Source organism: Notolepis coatsorum (assembly GCF_963971535.1).
Source record: "Notolepis coatsorum genome assembly, chromosome: 9".
NCBI lineage: Eukaryota > Metazoa > Chordata > Actinopteri > Aulopiformes > Paralepididae > Notolepis > Notolepis coatsorum.
This window is the reverse complement of record NC_140173.1, coordinates 120,025,675-120,043,682: the sequence shown is the minus strand read 5'-3', so window position 1 is coordinate 120,043,682 and position 18,008 is coordinate 120,025,675. Positions and strand designations below refer to the sequence as shown.

Sequence of the window (18,008 nt, the reverse complement as noted above, 5' to 3'; positions counted from 1 at the left end):
TGTATAGCCTCCCTCCAAGCCTCTCTGACACGTTATTTCGGGGGTTGCGCCTTGAAAACTTTGGGAACCATGTATTCATATATAAAGTACATGATACCTAAGCCGAGCGCATACAGTACAGATATCCTCATAAGTATCTATTAATTCGTATCAATTAGATACTCTTTGGGCTTGTTTGTATCTACCTATTCTGAAAGAGTTGAACTAATTATTTTCGCTAGCAATAGATCTCATTCCATTAAGCCTACTGCCAGCAGCAGGCACATTTAAATAAATATAATCTGATTGATTGGGGTAATGAGGGACTTAACATTAGCCTATCGATTATGCATTTAACTTGTCGGCGAGGCTATTGAGCCGTACTGTATTGTATCTAGGGCTGTCCCTGACTAAGGATTTGGATGGTCGACTATGATTGGCCAAAATTTGCCGTTAGTCGACTATTGGTCGACAAAAAAAAGTATAATATCTTTAAATTTTTTTATTTTTTTATTTTATCATTCCATTTGGGCTGTGTGGGGTGCTTAATGTCTGAAGGAGTCGACTGAAGGCTTCTTGTCCTCTGCAAAAGCATGCAATTAGTCCACTGATGGATACATCTTGATATTTGTCTAGTCTAGTGTGTTCATTAGATGGGTGAAATCCTCTTTCAGTGCCTCTGTGCCTGTTTTCGTAGGCAGTTAGTCTCTGGTATGCGTGCCATTTGGTAGGGTCATATGTGGCACTTCCGTGACCGTGGAGAGCGAAGGTCCGTTTCTCAATGGATTTGTCATCTAGGAGGGTTAATAAACAAATTTAGCCGGGGTGTATTTTTTTAAAAGGCGGGGAAAATTTGTGAGAGACCAAAGTCCAAAATGGCTGCCGTGGAAATGAACTTTTTAATGGTTTGACCTATGCACAATAAATGGTTTCAGAGCTTATTTTGATCAAGGAATACATATTTGGTGTTTATATAACGATTTGACCTATTGTTGACCTTCAAATGCAAGATGGCTGTCAATTTTGAGCTCCAAAATGGATTTTTTTCAAAATCATCACAGAGCCTTCATATTAGCTCTAATGAAAGCTCTGCTCATGATGAGTTGAGTTATGGACAGAGGGGATAGGTGGCTATCTTCCACCATACTCCATCCATCTGTGAAAGTTGGAGACATGATCACCCCTGTTTGCTTCAGCAGGGTGGGTTATTGGCCCCAGATGCTGTTTCCACAAGGTTGTCTGACTGCTTTGTCTGACCTCTCACCCTAGACCTGTCCGGTTTGGTAAAACCTGCTAGGATTTTCCTCCTACTGGCATAGCTCTCAGGGTTCACTGAGGTACTCAAGCTCCCTTACCACGACAAGGTGAACAGTCAAAAGGGAGGTGTTTTTTTTCTTTTTTTTTTAATATATGTTTTGTAACTTTTGTATAACTATGGTGCTTCAACAAATAGCACCATAGCAAATAATAATTGATCAACTAGTAGCCTAATGGGGGGAAGGGTATGACGCACTGGCCGGCACTTCCCATTCACTAGTTCCCAGCCGTGACAAATGGGGGAAGGATGTTCTTGAAGGTTGTAATGGAGCTGGCAATATCTAATGTAGTTTGTCCTTTCCACATGAAGATCCAAGGAGTCCTCATCAGGTGGGAGACGAATCGTACACTTCTTCTTCAATTTGTGCCACTTGGAAGCTCTGGCCTGGCCACACGTAACATCTGCACTCTCAGCGTAAACAATTGAGAGGACAAATGCTTTCATATCTGCTCTCACTTCATCTTTCAACTCCAGACTATCACCCACTCGTCCCAGGAGCTCTCTTGCCTCAGGAACAACCATCACCTTCTCCAACACCTTTTTCTTTCCATGCCCATAGAAGCCTGAGGTGTGGTCACTGCCACGGAGAGGTATAATGATGTCTGCAACCTCTTCAGAGAGCATTGCACGGCAGTTGATACATGCATTCTTGCGCTTGATCAGCAGATCACCTCTGATTTGTTGCGAGACATAAGCTGCTTGGACAAACACGTCTGTGTCTCCGCAGTCTAGAACAACAGGTCCAGTGTAGTTGGTGGTCCTCACCTTTGCATAGGCGGAGAGCAGCATTGAATCTGCCTCTGGATGTTTGAAGACATACTCTCCATTATCGATGCCAGTGCTGAGGTTGGTTGACACTTCTCCCTCACAGTATATGATATCACCCTGCACTTGACCTACTTGTGTTTTCAGCTGTTCTTTCACAAGTTTTTGCAGTCTGACCTTGTTTCCTGAGTTGACCATGAGTTCACTGAATTCAGCAGCACCTGGGAACCTGTCTTCGGGTTTCAGGAAAACATTTGGGACGTGTGGATGTTTTGCTCATTATCATGCTCATCATCCTTGATGCTGAAGGGAAGGTCATACTTGTCGTTGATGAGAATGATGAGGTAAGCATTGGCATGGCGTGAGAAGATGATTGTGCAGATTTTATGCAGGTAGAACCATCCCGCTTCCTAGCCTCTCGGTCCTCAGGTGTGGGGGTGGCAAGCCGCCATATCAGACCCATGTCTACAAGGCTCACGTAGTTCTGCGGTTCCTCAGGAACTGGTTCTAGGGTGAAAAGCTCTAACAACTTGTTCTTCACAGTCTTGCGCATTGGCCCATCCACATTGAAGAGTGAAAGGCACTCCTCTGTCACTCTTCTCTCAAGGGATGATTCAAGTTGTATCATACCAGATCCCTCTGCTAGGTCCACCAGGGCCGCTAGTCCTGATCTCTCCATATGGGCCACCTGCATATGAGCACCAGAAGGTGCGCAGCTCTTTTCACTTGCAAAATTCCATCTCTTATTCCTGTGGATGGTTGCAGTAAGAGGCTTGATCTTGGTGAACACCCGCTCTTGCAGAAAAGTCTCAACCTGAGCTTGGCCATCTGGAATTGCAGTCTTAAGGTCATGCAGTAACTCTGGTGAGGCGACGAGGCCAGACTGTAGTGACCTCAGTGTAGGTGAGGAGATGTCAAATGGATCAGCTTCAAAATCCCTCATGCATGCCTGCAGGTCCTGAACTGCTTGCTCATCCTTCTGCATCCTCGCTGGCTGGCATTCGACATGCTTCCTGTGACGACGCTGGCACTGGAGGCCCCACTTCACACTTCACCCTTGCAACGTTGTTTGCATTCCTTGTTGTTGAGAACCGTTGTTTCTCATTCTTTAAAAGCTGAGTCCATCCTTGCTTTAGCTTTGAGTTCAGATTCATAGTTGTTTCTATCCAAAGATTGAGGGGCTGGCAGGAGTAGGGTAGCCCTGTCATCGACTGGGTAAAGTGATCGTTGAAGAACTCCATTTGTTCATCTGACAGTGAAGAGAGCATTGCCCAGTAGTCTGGAAACCACCTCCCATAGTCATGGTTGTCATATGCCATCAGTCCTGGCAGCATGTTGTAGGTTGACGATAGGTACTCAGAGCCATTTCTTGCATGACATGCATCAAGACATTGTACAAGTGGGTCAGACATCTCCAAGAACGAGACCCAAAAGTCCCCCATGTCTGTGCCAGGCTTCTCATAAACTCTGTTGATCAGCTCCTTCATGTCGCCATCATTCTCAAGATCACAGTAAGCTGTCTGTAGAGCCTCTTGAGTTTCAGTCAGTGCATTCCGCAGAATGTTGAGGTTCTCCTTGATGTCTTCCGATAGTTCTTTGTGCTCAAGAATCTTTGACAGTTGATTGGGGATAAGAACCTCTCTCAAGAGCAGGATGCACCGCACGCCCCGTCTGTAGTGCTTTCCTCGTAGTGCTTGGTCTACCGACCCCTCCACTACTACCCCTGCTGTAACCAGAGTGTCTGCCATTCCAGAGCTCTTGAATCTCTTGTAGATGGCATAGATGTAGGACATCAGCTGGTAGAAAGCTCAGAGGATTGGGATGATGTCCTTGAACATTTCTGGATTCTCCGCCTTGAACTGAGTGATCGTCTTGTAGGGGGGCAGGTCACCAACAAGAAAGGAGAATGGAATATTCTTCAGCCGCATGGCCTCCACATGTTTCACCATGATGTCATTCACCACTGACTTGCTTGGAGGTTCATTGTATGTTGTGTGGTAGTAAGGCTTGCTCTTGTTGGGTGGTGGATGACAGCAGGACTGGGCACCACTGTATCCTGGAACTCGCTGCTCTTCAGGTGGTGGTCTTGTACCATGATTGTCTACACGAGACAGTGCATGTATCACAGAGCGAGCACGCTGCGGAGCTGACCCATCCACTGGTGGATCTACCCTGGGACGAGCAGGTGGCTCACTCTTGCTACCAGGGGGGCATCTGTACTGGCAAACATTTGTCAGTTCTGCACACTTCTGCTCCACATCCATCAGAGCCCAGTGGTCATAGAGGAGCAGTGTATCTGCATAGCTGATGCAGAGTGTCTACCAGATCTTTACTCCTTGTCATGCCATGGACATATACACCCAGGTTGATAGCAGTGGTAGTGCGCTGTCCAGTGAGGTGGTACATTCGGACCCAGAGTTTTTGTTAACACCGAAGTAAGATAAATAAATAAGTAGCGCACAAGGGTTAAATTCGGCTCAAGCAACTAACCTTGCTAGCTTTGCATACAGAATACTATTTTATGTTAGGCTAGTGCAAAATAATTTTTGGTTCATTATGAAAATGTGATGGTATGAACTGGACACCATATTCTCAGTAGCCTACCCTATTTAATGGAAAACCGCAAATCAGTAACTGTTGTTTACACACAAACATTGACTTTATTGACCTCAGAGATTACTTCTGTGTACTTATACTGTATATTATTCAACTCATCATGAGCAGAGCTTTCATTAGAGCCTAATATAAAGGCTCTGTGACGATTTTGAAAAAAATCCATTTTGGAGCTCAAAATTGGCAGCCATCTTGCATTTGAAGGTCAACAATAGGTCAAATCATTATATAAACACCAAATATGTATTCCTTGATAAAAATAAGCTCTGAAACCATGTATTGTGCATCATTGTAGGTCAAACCATTAAAATGTTAATTTCCACGGCAGCCATTTTGGATTTTGGTCTCTCACAAATTTTCCCCGCCTTTTTAAAAAATACACCCCGGCTAAATTTGTTTATTAACCCTCCTAGATGACAAATCCATTGAGAAACGGACCTTCGCTCTCCACGGTCACGGAAGTGCCACAGATGACCCTACTAATTAGCGTTAGCCACGCTTCTAGGCCTCTTTTCTTTTGGAAAGAATGATAAAAGAATATATATATTATAATATATATATTTTTTAATATATTCGACTAAGAGGTTGGCCAGTCGACTACGGCTCCTTTCGACCGATTAGTCGACTAATCGACTTATAGGGGTCAGCCCTAATTGTATCCATTCTGCAATCTGTTAATAAAGTTTTCAATCAATCAATGCCGTTAGAAAATCAGGATTTCTGCGATCGACACCTGCTGTCTTTTCAGAACCAGGCGGCCGCGCGCAATTATCCTGAGTATCAAGTCTGGTTCGAATTAACGAGACTGAATCAGCGTTCGAGGAACAGGGAAAGCCTGGATTCAAACATTGGGTTAATTGAATCTGGATAATGGGACTTTTGATCGACTTAGTTGAACCAGGTACGTACGGGGAATAGGGCCCAGGATACTGAGGATGACAAGTGGGCGGGACCTTCCAGCAGGACAACGATCCAAAGCAAACAGCAAAGGAAAATCACAGTTGATTTCATAGAAAGAAAATCAACTTGTTGGAATGGCCCAGTCAATCACCTGACTTAAACCCAATTGAACGTTAGGTTATGACTATAACCAAGTTCTGTTAGTTAGGGGCGACGCTTGGCATCACCTTCTGCACTATCTCGCGTACGTGCACGCGTACTGAATAAATTCCACAAATGTACCTCTAATACCAGTATTAGTCTGACCACACCCCTCATCAGCTTACCTTCATAAGCAGGTGTGTGGTCACCTGCTCTCCTCCTTCCCAAGCTTTCACCACAAGGTGAGGTCAAGGGCTGCAGCGGCCGTCTGATGCCAAGCGTCGCCCCTAACTAACAGAACTTGGTTATAGTCATAACCTAACGTTCTGTATCGTTAAGGGGCTCAGCTTGGCATCACCTTCTGCACAAGGGAGGCCAAGCGGAGCCGCTGGCTGACAAATACACCCCGCTGACAGCCCCCCACAACCATCAGAACAGGGAGGGCCGAGCCCCCCCGACCCCCCCTAATGGCGGGTAGCCCCCCTATTAGGGGCTTCACGGGAAGGCGACGGACCCGACCGTGCGAAGAGGCACTCAAGCAACTCAACGCACAGGGTGAGCAGACCGTGGCTTGACCCCACGACTACACACACGCACAACCCGCATGCCACCCGGGAACGAACGGAGGAACAACCTCGTTACTGCCCCCAGAATCACGGGGTCAAGAGCAAACCCAACCCCGTGGCAAGGCCGTAGCAGCGGAGCGCGAAGGAAGACCCAGATCCACCAAAGGACCGGGCTCCCTGGAATGGGGGCCCGGAGAAGTCCATGATGCCAGCATCAAGACCCCACCAGGGGGGCACCTAGTGACCCCGCCCCCCACATCGCCAGCGTATCCGGACAAGGGGCCCCTCAGCCGAGCGGGCCCTGTCCTCCCCAACAGCACACCGCCTGGAACACAAGCCCTGCAACAGGCAGACAGCACGGTTAAACACACAAGAGGTAACCAACGGAAGCAGGCAGCGCACCGGGGAAAGACCAGGCAACAGGCTGTCAACCCAAGCCTGGAAAAAACTGCGGACGAGGCAGGCGCCAGAAAGGACAGCTGAACAGCCGTCCCGGCGGAAGGGGCGTATGCTGGCGTTGTCGCATAACCAAGCTTTCAAACAGCACGTCAGAAGTGGGATCCGTAGACCACTCGACCCCTGACAGCTGCCCACAGAAAAGCCCATACGATCGGCAGACGTCATGAACGTGCAGGGGCACCCTCAACCGGAGAACCGGGAGTTGACACTGCAGCAACACACCAGAGAACCAACCACCCAGGCATCACCCCATGCAATGGTTGGTCCCATAACCCCTCAGGAAAGAACCCCGAAACACACCTGCGGCACCGCCGCAGCCCGCGTTCCGGTTCCCAACAGGGCTATCCCGGGCCTACGGGTCAACGAGCATCACCCCGGACCGGGCCCGGTGATACGGGGAGCACAGGATCCCAAAGGAGGTTAACCCCACCCAACAGGCTCCTCAGCGCCAAACGCAAGAGAAGAGCGTAATATGGAAGACCAGCCCCAGCACCCCGCAATCGGTATTCCCAGGAGGTCACCCAACCAAGTACCAACCAAGACCAACCCGTACAGCGGCCGAGATCCGACGAGATCGGACGCGTACAGGTCGGCACGGCCGTAAGCCATTACGACAGTGCAGAATACAACGCACCCAACAAGGGTCCCATAACGCTCAACCCTGTGACACCCGGATCGACCTAGCATTTTTCCCCCTGAAAAACCCCCAAGTCCCTCAGGGTACCAGAACAGCAGATCTGCATCCCCAGCGGACAACGGGTGCACTGATCTGGACCAGCGCGACCAGAACCAGTCCCGTGCCCTAATCACGCCGACCTGCCAACCCCAGGAGAAGGGGCAGATATGCGCGTTTGATCCCAACATAAAAAAGAAGGCGCCACCCAGACGTGTCGGTATGAACCGCGTCCGGCGGCCCACCCCTAGGGCGTGAGACCCTTCCCCATATGTCCAGACCCATTCCGTCATCATCCCCTGACATGAACGGGAACCCATCGACAACACACAGGATGTCGGAAGAGGAAAAAAACCCCATCCCAATTGCTCCATAAAAACGCTGTTTTACCAAAGCAAACGAGGCGCGCCAGTCAGCAACGGCTTAAGCACATCCTGAGCCAGCACTATGTGTGCGTTCTGACATACCCACATCAACAATAGGCCGTTTAGACCACCATATTGAATCCCCAAGACGCCCAGGGAACGACAAGAGGGGCGAGATGCAATCAACTCCATGAATGAATGAATGAAAATATTTACCCAACAGACTGCAGTACAGGAATACATACAAAAAGATAAGGGGAGGCAGACCTGAGAAAGACGTTAGTCTTGTTTCCATCAGGGACCCTCATTTCATATCCATCAAGACACATTCAACTCTTTATAAAATAAAGAAAAGGCATCACCCGTATGACCCAACTGCACAGCTGGGAGTAAAAACCCTGTTTTTCACATGATTTTAATCCAGTCACTCCTTTTAATCAGAGTGTAAGACCAGACTCCCCCAGAAAACACCTTCCCACATGAGACCACGGTCAAGAAAAAGATATGTAAACTGTGAGACACGTGACCAACAGACTCAAGTTTGACACATAAACGGGCGCAGCAGGCTGTAAGTCCTGCGCCCAACCTCGACATCTTTAAGACACCAGCTCATGGAAAGCGTCGCCATAGCAACAACGCTACAACGGGCGGGGAAACCCACCGGATCCTGTCATAACAGGAGTCGGTAGAATACCCCTCCCCCCCCCCCCCCCCCCCCCCCCCCCCTGTCAAGCACTGGCTTGGCCCTGACTGGCTCAGCAGAAAAGATCAACAAATCCTCTAAACCAATCAAGTGGGAAAAAGGAGGGGTTTATTCGACACCCCCTCCCGAAAACACACCTTTTATCCCTACACACAGAAAACAACCGTAGCCATCTTGAAAACCTCCGGTAGAACAAAGCATAGCATAAGCTAATACAATGCCTGCTACCCACAAAGTGTAAAAAAGGGTTTACAACAAAACACAAGTCGCCTGTGCGTGAATCCCATACCCGTTGCCTATGTCATACATAGGAAGAACGCTGAACGAGAGTAATGGCTAGGCCATGAAAAATGTGCGTACGAGCATTACTGCAACTAACAACACAGCGTTGTGAAAACACATATACTTAGTTAAAGCAATGGAATAACACCAGTTCTAATTGCATGTGGAGCATCAAGCTAATAGAACCTATTACCGAGTGTAAGTTGCAGACCTTGCTTAAAACCCGTAACACAACACAACTCACCCCCCAACGTAACAGGGTAGATTCATATACACAACCCCACCATATGATTTGTATGAAGAAACACACAGTTTGTTCGGCCAAACACAGTCCCCCTTATATCGGGGAACTTTTTTTTATTAATTAAAAAAGTGTAAGGCACAAAATCACAGAGGGGCCGGGAAGGGTGTAGAGGAGGGGACACAAAGGGGAAAAAGTCACTCCTAACGGCGTCTGCCACCTCGCGCCGCTCGAGTCTTGCCACCCCGGGGAGCCCCGGAGGGACGATAGGTTACAGTCTGCTGGACACGACGTTCCCTACCGTCTCCTCCGGTCTGGGATGGGCCGGCGGTGGCCGAAGCGCCGTTTCGTCCCCTGGCCCTCTTGGCAGGGCCAGCAGCGGCGGTGGAGGTAGTGGTAGCGGCGACGGAGACAGCTCGACGTCGCGGAAGCCTTCTGCCCCCACCGGCAAGGACGGGAGGCGGAAAATGGGGTTGAAGGACGGATCTCTCCTCTGCCATTTCTCTGCATGTTGAGGTCATCAATTGCAGGGCCTTCCCGAACAGGCCAGCGTCGGAGAGGGCGGCCGTCAGAAGAGGGGCTCTCTTCTTCTGTGGCACACGGGCCTGCTCCAGCCAAAGGTGACGCTGGCCCAGGGTGGCCAGGGCGCGCACTTTCCCCATGGCTATGGCCAGCACCTGGGAAAGGTGCAGAACAGCTCCCGCAGCCTGGGTGATCTGATCGCATTTTACCTCGTTCAGATCCGTGCCGCCCGTCATTATCCCCGATACAAATCTAGCCAGGTGGGCGATGTTAGACGCCGCAGCCAGCGACTGTGTACCAGCGATAAATGACTGGTCACCCCAATAAGCCAATCGCCTAGCCGACTTCCCCTGGAGGACCGGCTTGCATAGGGGTTCCCACACCATATCCGGACAGAGGAGCGCGGCCATCGGATTGTCAAGCCGAGGTACGCCCTCCCCCATACCTTTGACTAACCCCGACACCCGCGTAACTGGTACGTAGGCGGGAGTTAGTCCCATGATGTTGGACACCGCCTGACCCCGACGAACATAGGCCCCCATCGATGGGAAAAATGGGTAGACAACGTCCACCCCTCTCACTGGGGGACGCTGCCAGGGATGGCCTATGAGGTCATCAGGGACAGGTGCAGGCAATGGCAGCGGCAGCGGCACACAGTTTGCGGTGGCGGCTACCGCCATGAGCTCGGGAAACAAGGCCCGCAGTTCCCCCTGCGAACCCTCCTCCACCGACCCCGCATCCCTCGCATACAGCAGGCTGCGACTGGTCAAGGAGCCACAATCCGATGTGGCTGACAGTAGGGCATCCTGCTGATGAGGCCAAGGTGGTTCCTCGACATCCTCGAACAAGGCGCCCCATGGAGCCATTTCTCCCCCCTCCGGGGTCTCCGGAGGAGGGATACTCTCCTCCACGGGACCATCATACAAGAACCCGTCCGCCTCCTCCATGAAGTCTTCAGTTTCCATCAGAAATCCAGAGTCGGACGCGTCCTCGCTGGTCTCCAGCAATTCCCCAAACCCAGGCCGTTCGCGTCTGCACGCCACCATCTTGCGACGCGAGCGAGCAGACGCAAAAAGTTTTCGTCGCAAATCCTCCGGCTCCAAGACAATCCCCCGTTCATCAACGGGCGATTCCCCAGAACCAGAGGAACCAGAGTCGAGATCAGGCCATCGCCGGAGCGACGGCACCGAACCCTCGGCTCGTCGGTGAGGAAAACTATCCACCGGCAGTCTCCCGGGCTGGGTCGGCAACCACGAGAGTGGAAACAGCCCAGCACCGAGGCGCACAACGGAGGCGGGAATGGAGAACCGGTGGTGAAGAGTAGGTCTAGCGGGTCTACTCTCCGCGGAATACATTATGACCCAAACCTTTTCTTATACAACAAGTGAGAGAAGAAAAGGTTAAGCACAATGTAAACCAGTCACAACTCTTTTCAACTAACAACACGTCAAGTGGGGTACTACCGAGGCACTTTCCTTGTGGTGAAAGCGAGAAGGAGGAGAGCAGGTGACCACACACCTGCTTATGAAGGTAAGCTGATGAGGGGTGTGGTCAGACTAATACTGGTATTAGAGGTACATTTGTGGAATTTATTCAGTACGCGTGCACGTACGCGAGATAGTGCAGAAGGTGATGCCAAGCTGAGCCCCTTAACGATACAGAACATTTGTGGAAGCATCTGAAGATCCAGATTCACAAGAGGGCCCCCCACAATCTTCAAGATTTAAAGACTGTCAAAATCTGTGTAGAGGAATGGGCCAAAATCACACCTGAATACTGCGGGGCGGGCGATTGGTTACATCATACAGAAAGCATCTTGAAGCTGTCATTACAAACAAAGGCTTCTCCACTACTAAGTATTGAATTAATTTCAGTTAGTGTGTTCAATACTTTTTCCTATGTCATCCCACTTTATTATACATAACTTTATTTACATATGGACTTTAATGTTTATACTTTTTGTCTGGATTTCCTGAGTTAATACCAAAGTCTGGTGAAAAATGCACTTGAATGGCCACATTGGAAATAAATTTACAGGACAAAATGCTAATATGTTCAATACTTATTTCCCCCATTGTATGTGACCAGCCTCAGCTTGCCGTTGCCATTAACACAATGGCGCCCGGGCGGCTACGTGGCGTAGTGGGCAAGGCGCTCGCCACGAATGCAGAGACGCTGGGCTCGCCTGTTCGAGCCCAGCGCTCCACATTGCTTTCAGTTTAGCTGGTCTTTCATACTAATACACATTGGCCGTATTAGGGGGTGGGAAACTGATGGGTGGGGATCGGGCGTTGTGGACAGCGACTCCTACAGGTCAGTTGGTGCGCCTGCGCAGTAGAATCAGGAAGTGTCGGGGGCAGCGTGAGCCTCCCACGCGTTACTCCTCGCCACTGAGAGATCGAGCTGCGCAGGTGAAAAGATGCGACTGCTGTTACCTCAAGTACCGGAGGGGACTTGTGCTATGTATGACTTAGTCCACATTGCAGCCGGTTTGTGGGAGGCAAGAAACAGCGTTCATGACAGGGGAGGGCTGAATTGGATGATACGAAATTGGGATGGGAGAAAATATAGAAAATGGGAGAAAAAGTGGATAAAAAAAAAAACACAATGGCGCCCCAAGGACGTATATATCCGTGTTTCGAATCCATGCTTAAAGGACAGAAGGACGGATATATCCGTGGCAAGTTGTTTTGGCTTTTATTCCATTTTAATAACCTATTCAAGGTCGCCGAGCTGCACTGCAGATGTACCCTACTCTTTGAATTCGAGAAAGTGCATTACCGGCCAGATCCTCTTAGGGGCGCTATCGCGATAATGCAGTGTTCCCTGTGGCCGAAGTTGTCTTTTTTTTGTGATCTCTAATGTAGTTTTCTACTCACCTGAAGCGATAGCTATTGTCTGTTGCACGGAATACGTTTTGGATCGCGGATTTCAGTGTGCAGTAAGGGGATTTATCATCAGCCAATGGACATATCGATCTACCAGATGGCGATCGATAACTGGGAAATGGTCTGGCGGATCCAACCGGCTCATGGTAAGATCTTTTTCACGTAAATTACAGCCCGATCGGGCCTTGTTATGATACTCAACGAGCCGATCAGCCTATGTGGCTACTTAGACAAACACGGTTATTGGTAATCAATAATAAGAAACGATGTCCCCCCCCCCCCCCCCCCCCCCCCCCCCTTTAATGCATACATGCTTGAGGATCGTACCGATCATATGCAGTTTGAGTTTAAACTGTAGCTTCTGTATAACGGAAATGCCATTGGATATAACGTTAGTAGCTATTAGCCCTTTATCTCGCCTTCCAGGAAATATACTAGACCAAATGCTGTATAGCGCTTATATTCGCGGCGCTATAAAATGAGAATGTATTGATGATTTATTTTTTATTTAAGCCATTTTGAACGGACGGTTTATGGTCTCAATTGACAATGAGAATGGACAGATAGCAATACTATAAAGTATAGATTTAGCTCTACAAACAGCCCCAAGTCTGTTTACATAATGCTGGTCGTCTCTAGTGATATTAGACTCATCCCAGTAGCCGCCAATGTGTTAAGCATGAGGTTTACATTCATGTTCAATCAAACCGTATGTCAGCAGGCTTTCAGTTGGGTCTCAAAACACATTTGATTGATGGAAGGCATTTGGATGCAAGATCACCTTATTAGGTTCTTATATTCATCGTGTTGATCGGCAAATGGACGATTGTAATCAATTAACATGGAATTGTTCTTTGATTAAATGACAACCATGTCTGCTGCGCTGTGGCTCTGCACCGTATTGATTGGCAGGAAACCACATGAGAATACTATGAATAAACAAGTCTTGTTCATGAGGTACTTTGAGTGGCAGAGCAACACAAGTGACGGCTGAATGTAAGAACTATAGGTGAACTGATTCGGTAGGACAAGACTAATGCCGTTCCTCAATCAGCAATTATAGTGAGCAGAAAAATACTATACTAATGTGCTGTACATGTGTATCAGATAGATAATCTTGCAAGCTAATAAATCACAGTCAATCAGACTCATAAGTGCTCTTGAAATTGCATTTATTTGTTAGAACATTCAGGACTCCATTCACATTACAGGGCAGAGAAATAGATACTGCAGAATACAGCTTTTGATCCATAAGATTCAATGATACAGCAGTTCAATTAATGTCTAGAGTATGATTATATAACACGCTTACAGTAATTTAAAAGGCCAAGCTATTGCATAAGGTGCGCTGGAGACAACCGTGCTGTCACCTGGTCAGTCTACACACAGGTTTTAGGCTCTGCTTTCTTCTCTTTGAATGTGCCACTACTTTTATTAGCTTGGTTTTCTCATCTTCACTCAATTCTGCTCCATTAAACAAGCCATTCTCTATTTCTACCTGTTCACCCTGTGAAATCTCTTTCTAAATCAAGTTTGATGTCTCAGATTTTGCTACCTGAGTTTGCCACTATTTGGCGCCCCCTGTTGTAAGTCCTTGCTCTCTGCAGCTACTGTATCTTTTTCTCTGGCACTCAAGATTCTACTGTTTTGGCTTCATCCTTATTAGCTGGCATTCCATCCTCCACAACTTTCAGATCAGATTTAAGGGATAATTCTGAGCCTTTATCATTTTCTTTAGATTCATCCCGTGGAGCCTTGTCACTTCTTGGTACTTTCTCCTCAGTGGTAGTTTTTAGTGTCCACTTTACTAACTGCCTTTGGGACTGTGGGAATTGCCTCCTTTTCTTCACTCTTGGGAGTTTTGCTTGGGATTTCTCAGAGTATGGTTTCTGATGGTTTCAGCAGCTCTACTGTCTCTAATGTCTTTGACAGACAACTCATCAGCTCTACAGTCAAGTCAGTGGTTTTCATGATAATTTCTGAAGGCAAAAAGAGAGCAATGTCTTGTACTTTCACAGCACTGCTTAGCTCTTGAGGTTTATCTATATATCTACCAGTATCTGTATCAGTGTCCTCTTTATTCTCTACTGTTTCTGGCTCCTCTGGTCCCTCTTTGATTTCATCATCTTTCTGACTATCTTCTCCTTCACCAAGACCCCTGTGCTCTGTGGTTTCGACTGCTGCTACCTGATCCTGCTGACTACCAGACTCCTGGTCACCTTCTCCCTCTGGACTGTCTTTAGTACCCGAGTCGTCCTCCCCCTCGCTGCTCCCTCTCTGTGCTTTGACGTCCCCTTCTCCCCCAACTGTCTCCTCAAATTCTGACATCTCAATCTCCCTGGTGGTCTCTGTTATGACCTCCTCTACAAACTTGTACAGGGGCTCTGTTCTCCTGGTGGGACTCCTGGACAGGCAGGGGAGGGTGTAAACGGGAGACTGGCGGTAGATGTAGGGCATAGAGATTTGGGTGTCCGAGATAGTAGATAGGTGAGACTCTTCACCCTCCAGGAGTTTCCTGCAAGGTTGGAGAATGAAATTGGGATTTTGTGAAGGGGCACTTCACAGAATAACTGCAGATTTATTTTGCACATAATCTCACACATACAGTATCACAAGGTTGAAGGCTCTAAACTGTTTTGCACACATTAATTTAGTTTGACAGTTATTGAGGTAATGAGTTTGAATATCTGATGATGATGATGATGATGATGATGATGATGATGCATTTTATTTATAAGGCACCTTTCAAGGCACTCAAGGTCGCCGTACAACAATTTAAAAACAGTTAATTTACAATCACAATATTAAAAAAAAAATCTGACATACGCCTGCCTAAACAGGTGGGTTTTGAGGTGGGTTTTAAATGGGATGATGGAGTCAATATCAATATCTCCTCATGATGTCATCAGAGGACACTTAATCCTTGTGTTGTCTTAATTACAGCTAAATTAAATGACGTAGGTGAAAAATAAATGAATGTGTGCAAAACTGTTTAGAGCCTTGTATATCTAAGATCATGTGCCAAATAAATTGGCGTTTTTCAGTAAAGCGCCCCTTTAAGTGATCATCAGTGTCACGTCAAGTGTGTTAGTTGTTTTCGCTTTGGTATATTTAAGTTTACGTTGCTTTATTAAGTGGCACTTTGCCATTATTTTACATTTTCCAGATATTTATCAGACATTATCAACATCATATGCTGTTATAGGCCATACTTTACCTGTAGGAAAGTATCTCTATGTCCAAAGCCATCTTCACGTTCAACAGGTCTTGGAATTCCCGCAGATGACCAGACATGTCAAATTTGCCATTTATGAGTTCATTTTCTAGTTGTTTGATGGTGTCCTGAAGTAGAGGTGAGATATTGTTATTCACACAGTGGTCTTTCTTTGGAATATATGGTTAAACACAATATGTTTCAGTACATAGTCCAGTGATGCAGTGGTAAAAGAAAATGTACTGTAGGTATGAACCCGCATGATCACAGTAACATTATCTTTCTCTCTCTCTCTCTCTCTCTCTCTCTCTCTCTCTCTCTCTCTCTCTCTCTCTCTCTCTCTCTCTCTCGTTCTCTCTCTCTCTATAATATAATCAGTTGTATATTTTTGAGGATCTGTTTATTTTGTTTTATTTCCCTCAGAAGTCCATATTTTCATGTAACCTATTAAATACTTTCACTCATCTATATACTAATGCAACGTTCATGAAGATGTAGATTATATTTCAGCATGAAAAGGTTGGTCTATTAAAAAAATTATGTTTAGTTTGCCCTCCCTGGTGGATTCCTTCTAATTGTACCTGGTAGTGGATAATTTCTTCTTTGTGGCGATCCTCGACTTCGTGAAGTTGTGTTTCCAGCGCTTCCCTCGTGCCGCTAGCGCATTCTAATGCAACGCTCTTGGCCTGCAAGCGTCTTCTGTGCTCGTGGATCTCCAGCTGTGTTTTCTTCAGCGTCTCTCTCTTGGTCTCAGCTTCCTCGGTTAGTTTTGCAAACTGGGCTCGGAAACTTTCTCCCGCCTGCTGGAGGTCGTAATCGGATACGACGTGACCTTCAAGTTGTGCTCGAATATCCCTGAGTGCCGCAGTGAGGTCGGGTTTTTCAAAGTCGTGGGTTTCGACAGTTACATGCGCCTCCTGAATCTGGGCAATCATCTCTGACACCTCGGCCTCGTGGTTTTTCTTCAGAAAGTCCATTTCATCGACGAGAGATTGTGCCTTCTTGTCCAGCTGAAGTTTAGCCTGGTACGCGTCGCTGATGTTTTTCTTCATCACTATAATGTTGCTCTTGGCATCTGATCGGTTACACGTCCCCCTTTCTTGTTTTCTTCTTAAGTTCAACAACTCATCCTCCAGATTTTGATGTTCTATTTCGATCTGATGCTTCTGGTGCGTAATGTCATGAACTAGTTTTCTCAGTTCCCTGAGCTCCGGCCCATGTTCGTGGTCCAAGGAAGATGAGGACTGTGCTATCTCTCTGATTTCTCCAATCTCACTCTCTAGCAGGTGATTCTGGTGCTCCAAATGACGCACATTCTCTATGAACCCAGCAAAACGGCCATTCAAACCACGAAGCAATTCTTTCTCGTTCATTTTCATCCCAGAACATGGATTGATCAAATCCATGCCATCAGAAGCCCTCAAATCGAATTCCCTCCCCATCACGGCATTGCTGTCTGATCCCGAACATTTGAGTCTGTATTGTGAATACTCTGCTGGAGTTACTCTATGCGGATAACACGATCTATGCTCCATTCTATGACTCGTGGTGTGGCTGTGCAAGGTAGATGATACCCAGGCTTTTATAGGCATAGCTATCCGCTCAGTATGCAGAATGGAACTGTCCATGGTGCTGAAAATGTATAGAATCAGCTGATGGTTTAACTAGCTGCCAAGGCACCTAGAATTTTGTCGCAGCCAGCAGCGGTGACGTAGGTGTTAATTTCCTCTGTAGATGTCAACATCCGCACGTGCACTTCCACACAAGTACCAAGTCTCATGTTGTAATGCAACAATAAGCATATTCAATGCAAATTATGAAATTATTTGTCATGAAGAGCCCATAAAGGTTTTGATAAATGTAGCAGGTTTTGATGAATGTATTTATCGCAATCATATAGGTCGATGTATTTCACAATGTTTTGTATATGCTACTGTTATTGTTTTTATCAGGTATAGGCTAAAAAAAAAAATTAAGTTGTTGATGACATATTCTATTAGATTTACATTTAGTCATTTAGCTGACACTTTTATTACATGTTCTGTAGGGTCTAGTCCCTGAGCAACGACCGGAGTGTTAAATGTCCCTTGACTAAGACGGGGAGGATGTGACCCTCTTTGCGCCGCCCCTGTGCCTCAAATAGATTCGCTATCAGCTCTATCTTTAATCTTTCAAAATGTTCAGTTGCTATCGCTATTAGCTCTATCTTTAATTTTTCAAAATGTACAGTTGCTATTGCATGCACTCATCTGTGTTCCACTACACACATGAGTGCATGCTTACCAACTGTCCGTCTGCAACACTACTATCACCAACATCTAAGAAGGGAGATCCCCCCTTGAATGGCCCTTCTAAGGTTTCTCTCCTCCACACTGCCTG

At 47.1% G+C, this 18,008-nt stretch overlaps 1 protein-coding gene across 1 annotated transcript; it reads right to left on the bottom strand.

Annotated features, from left to right (window-relative positions):
- Window positions 1-3,870: 3,870 nt before the first annotated feature.
- LOC311234731 (neurofilament medium polypeptide-like) lies at window positions 3,871-17,008 on the bottom strand (the record flags this gene model as incomplete). The annotated part of the gene is made up of 4 exons (XM_084321974.1): window positions 3,871-4,163; window positions 14,470-14,930; window positions 15,633-15,757; window positions 16,211-17,008. 4 exons carry the CDS (start codon window positions 17,006-17,008, stop codon window positions 3,871-3,873), a joined length of 1,677 nt encoding a protein of 558 aa, XP_084178100.1.
- Window positions 17,009-18,008: the final 1,000 nt, after the last annotated feature.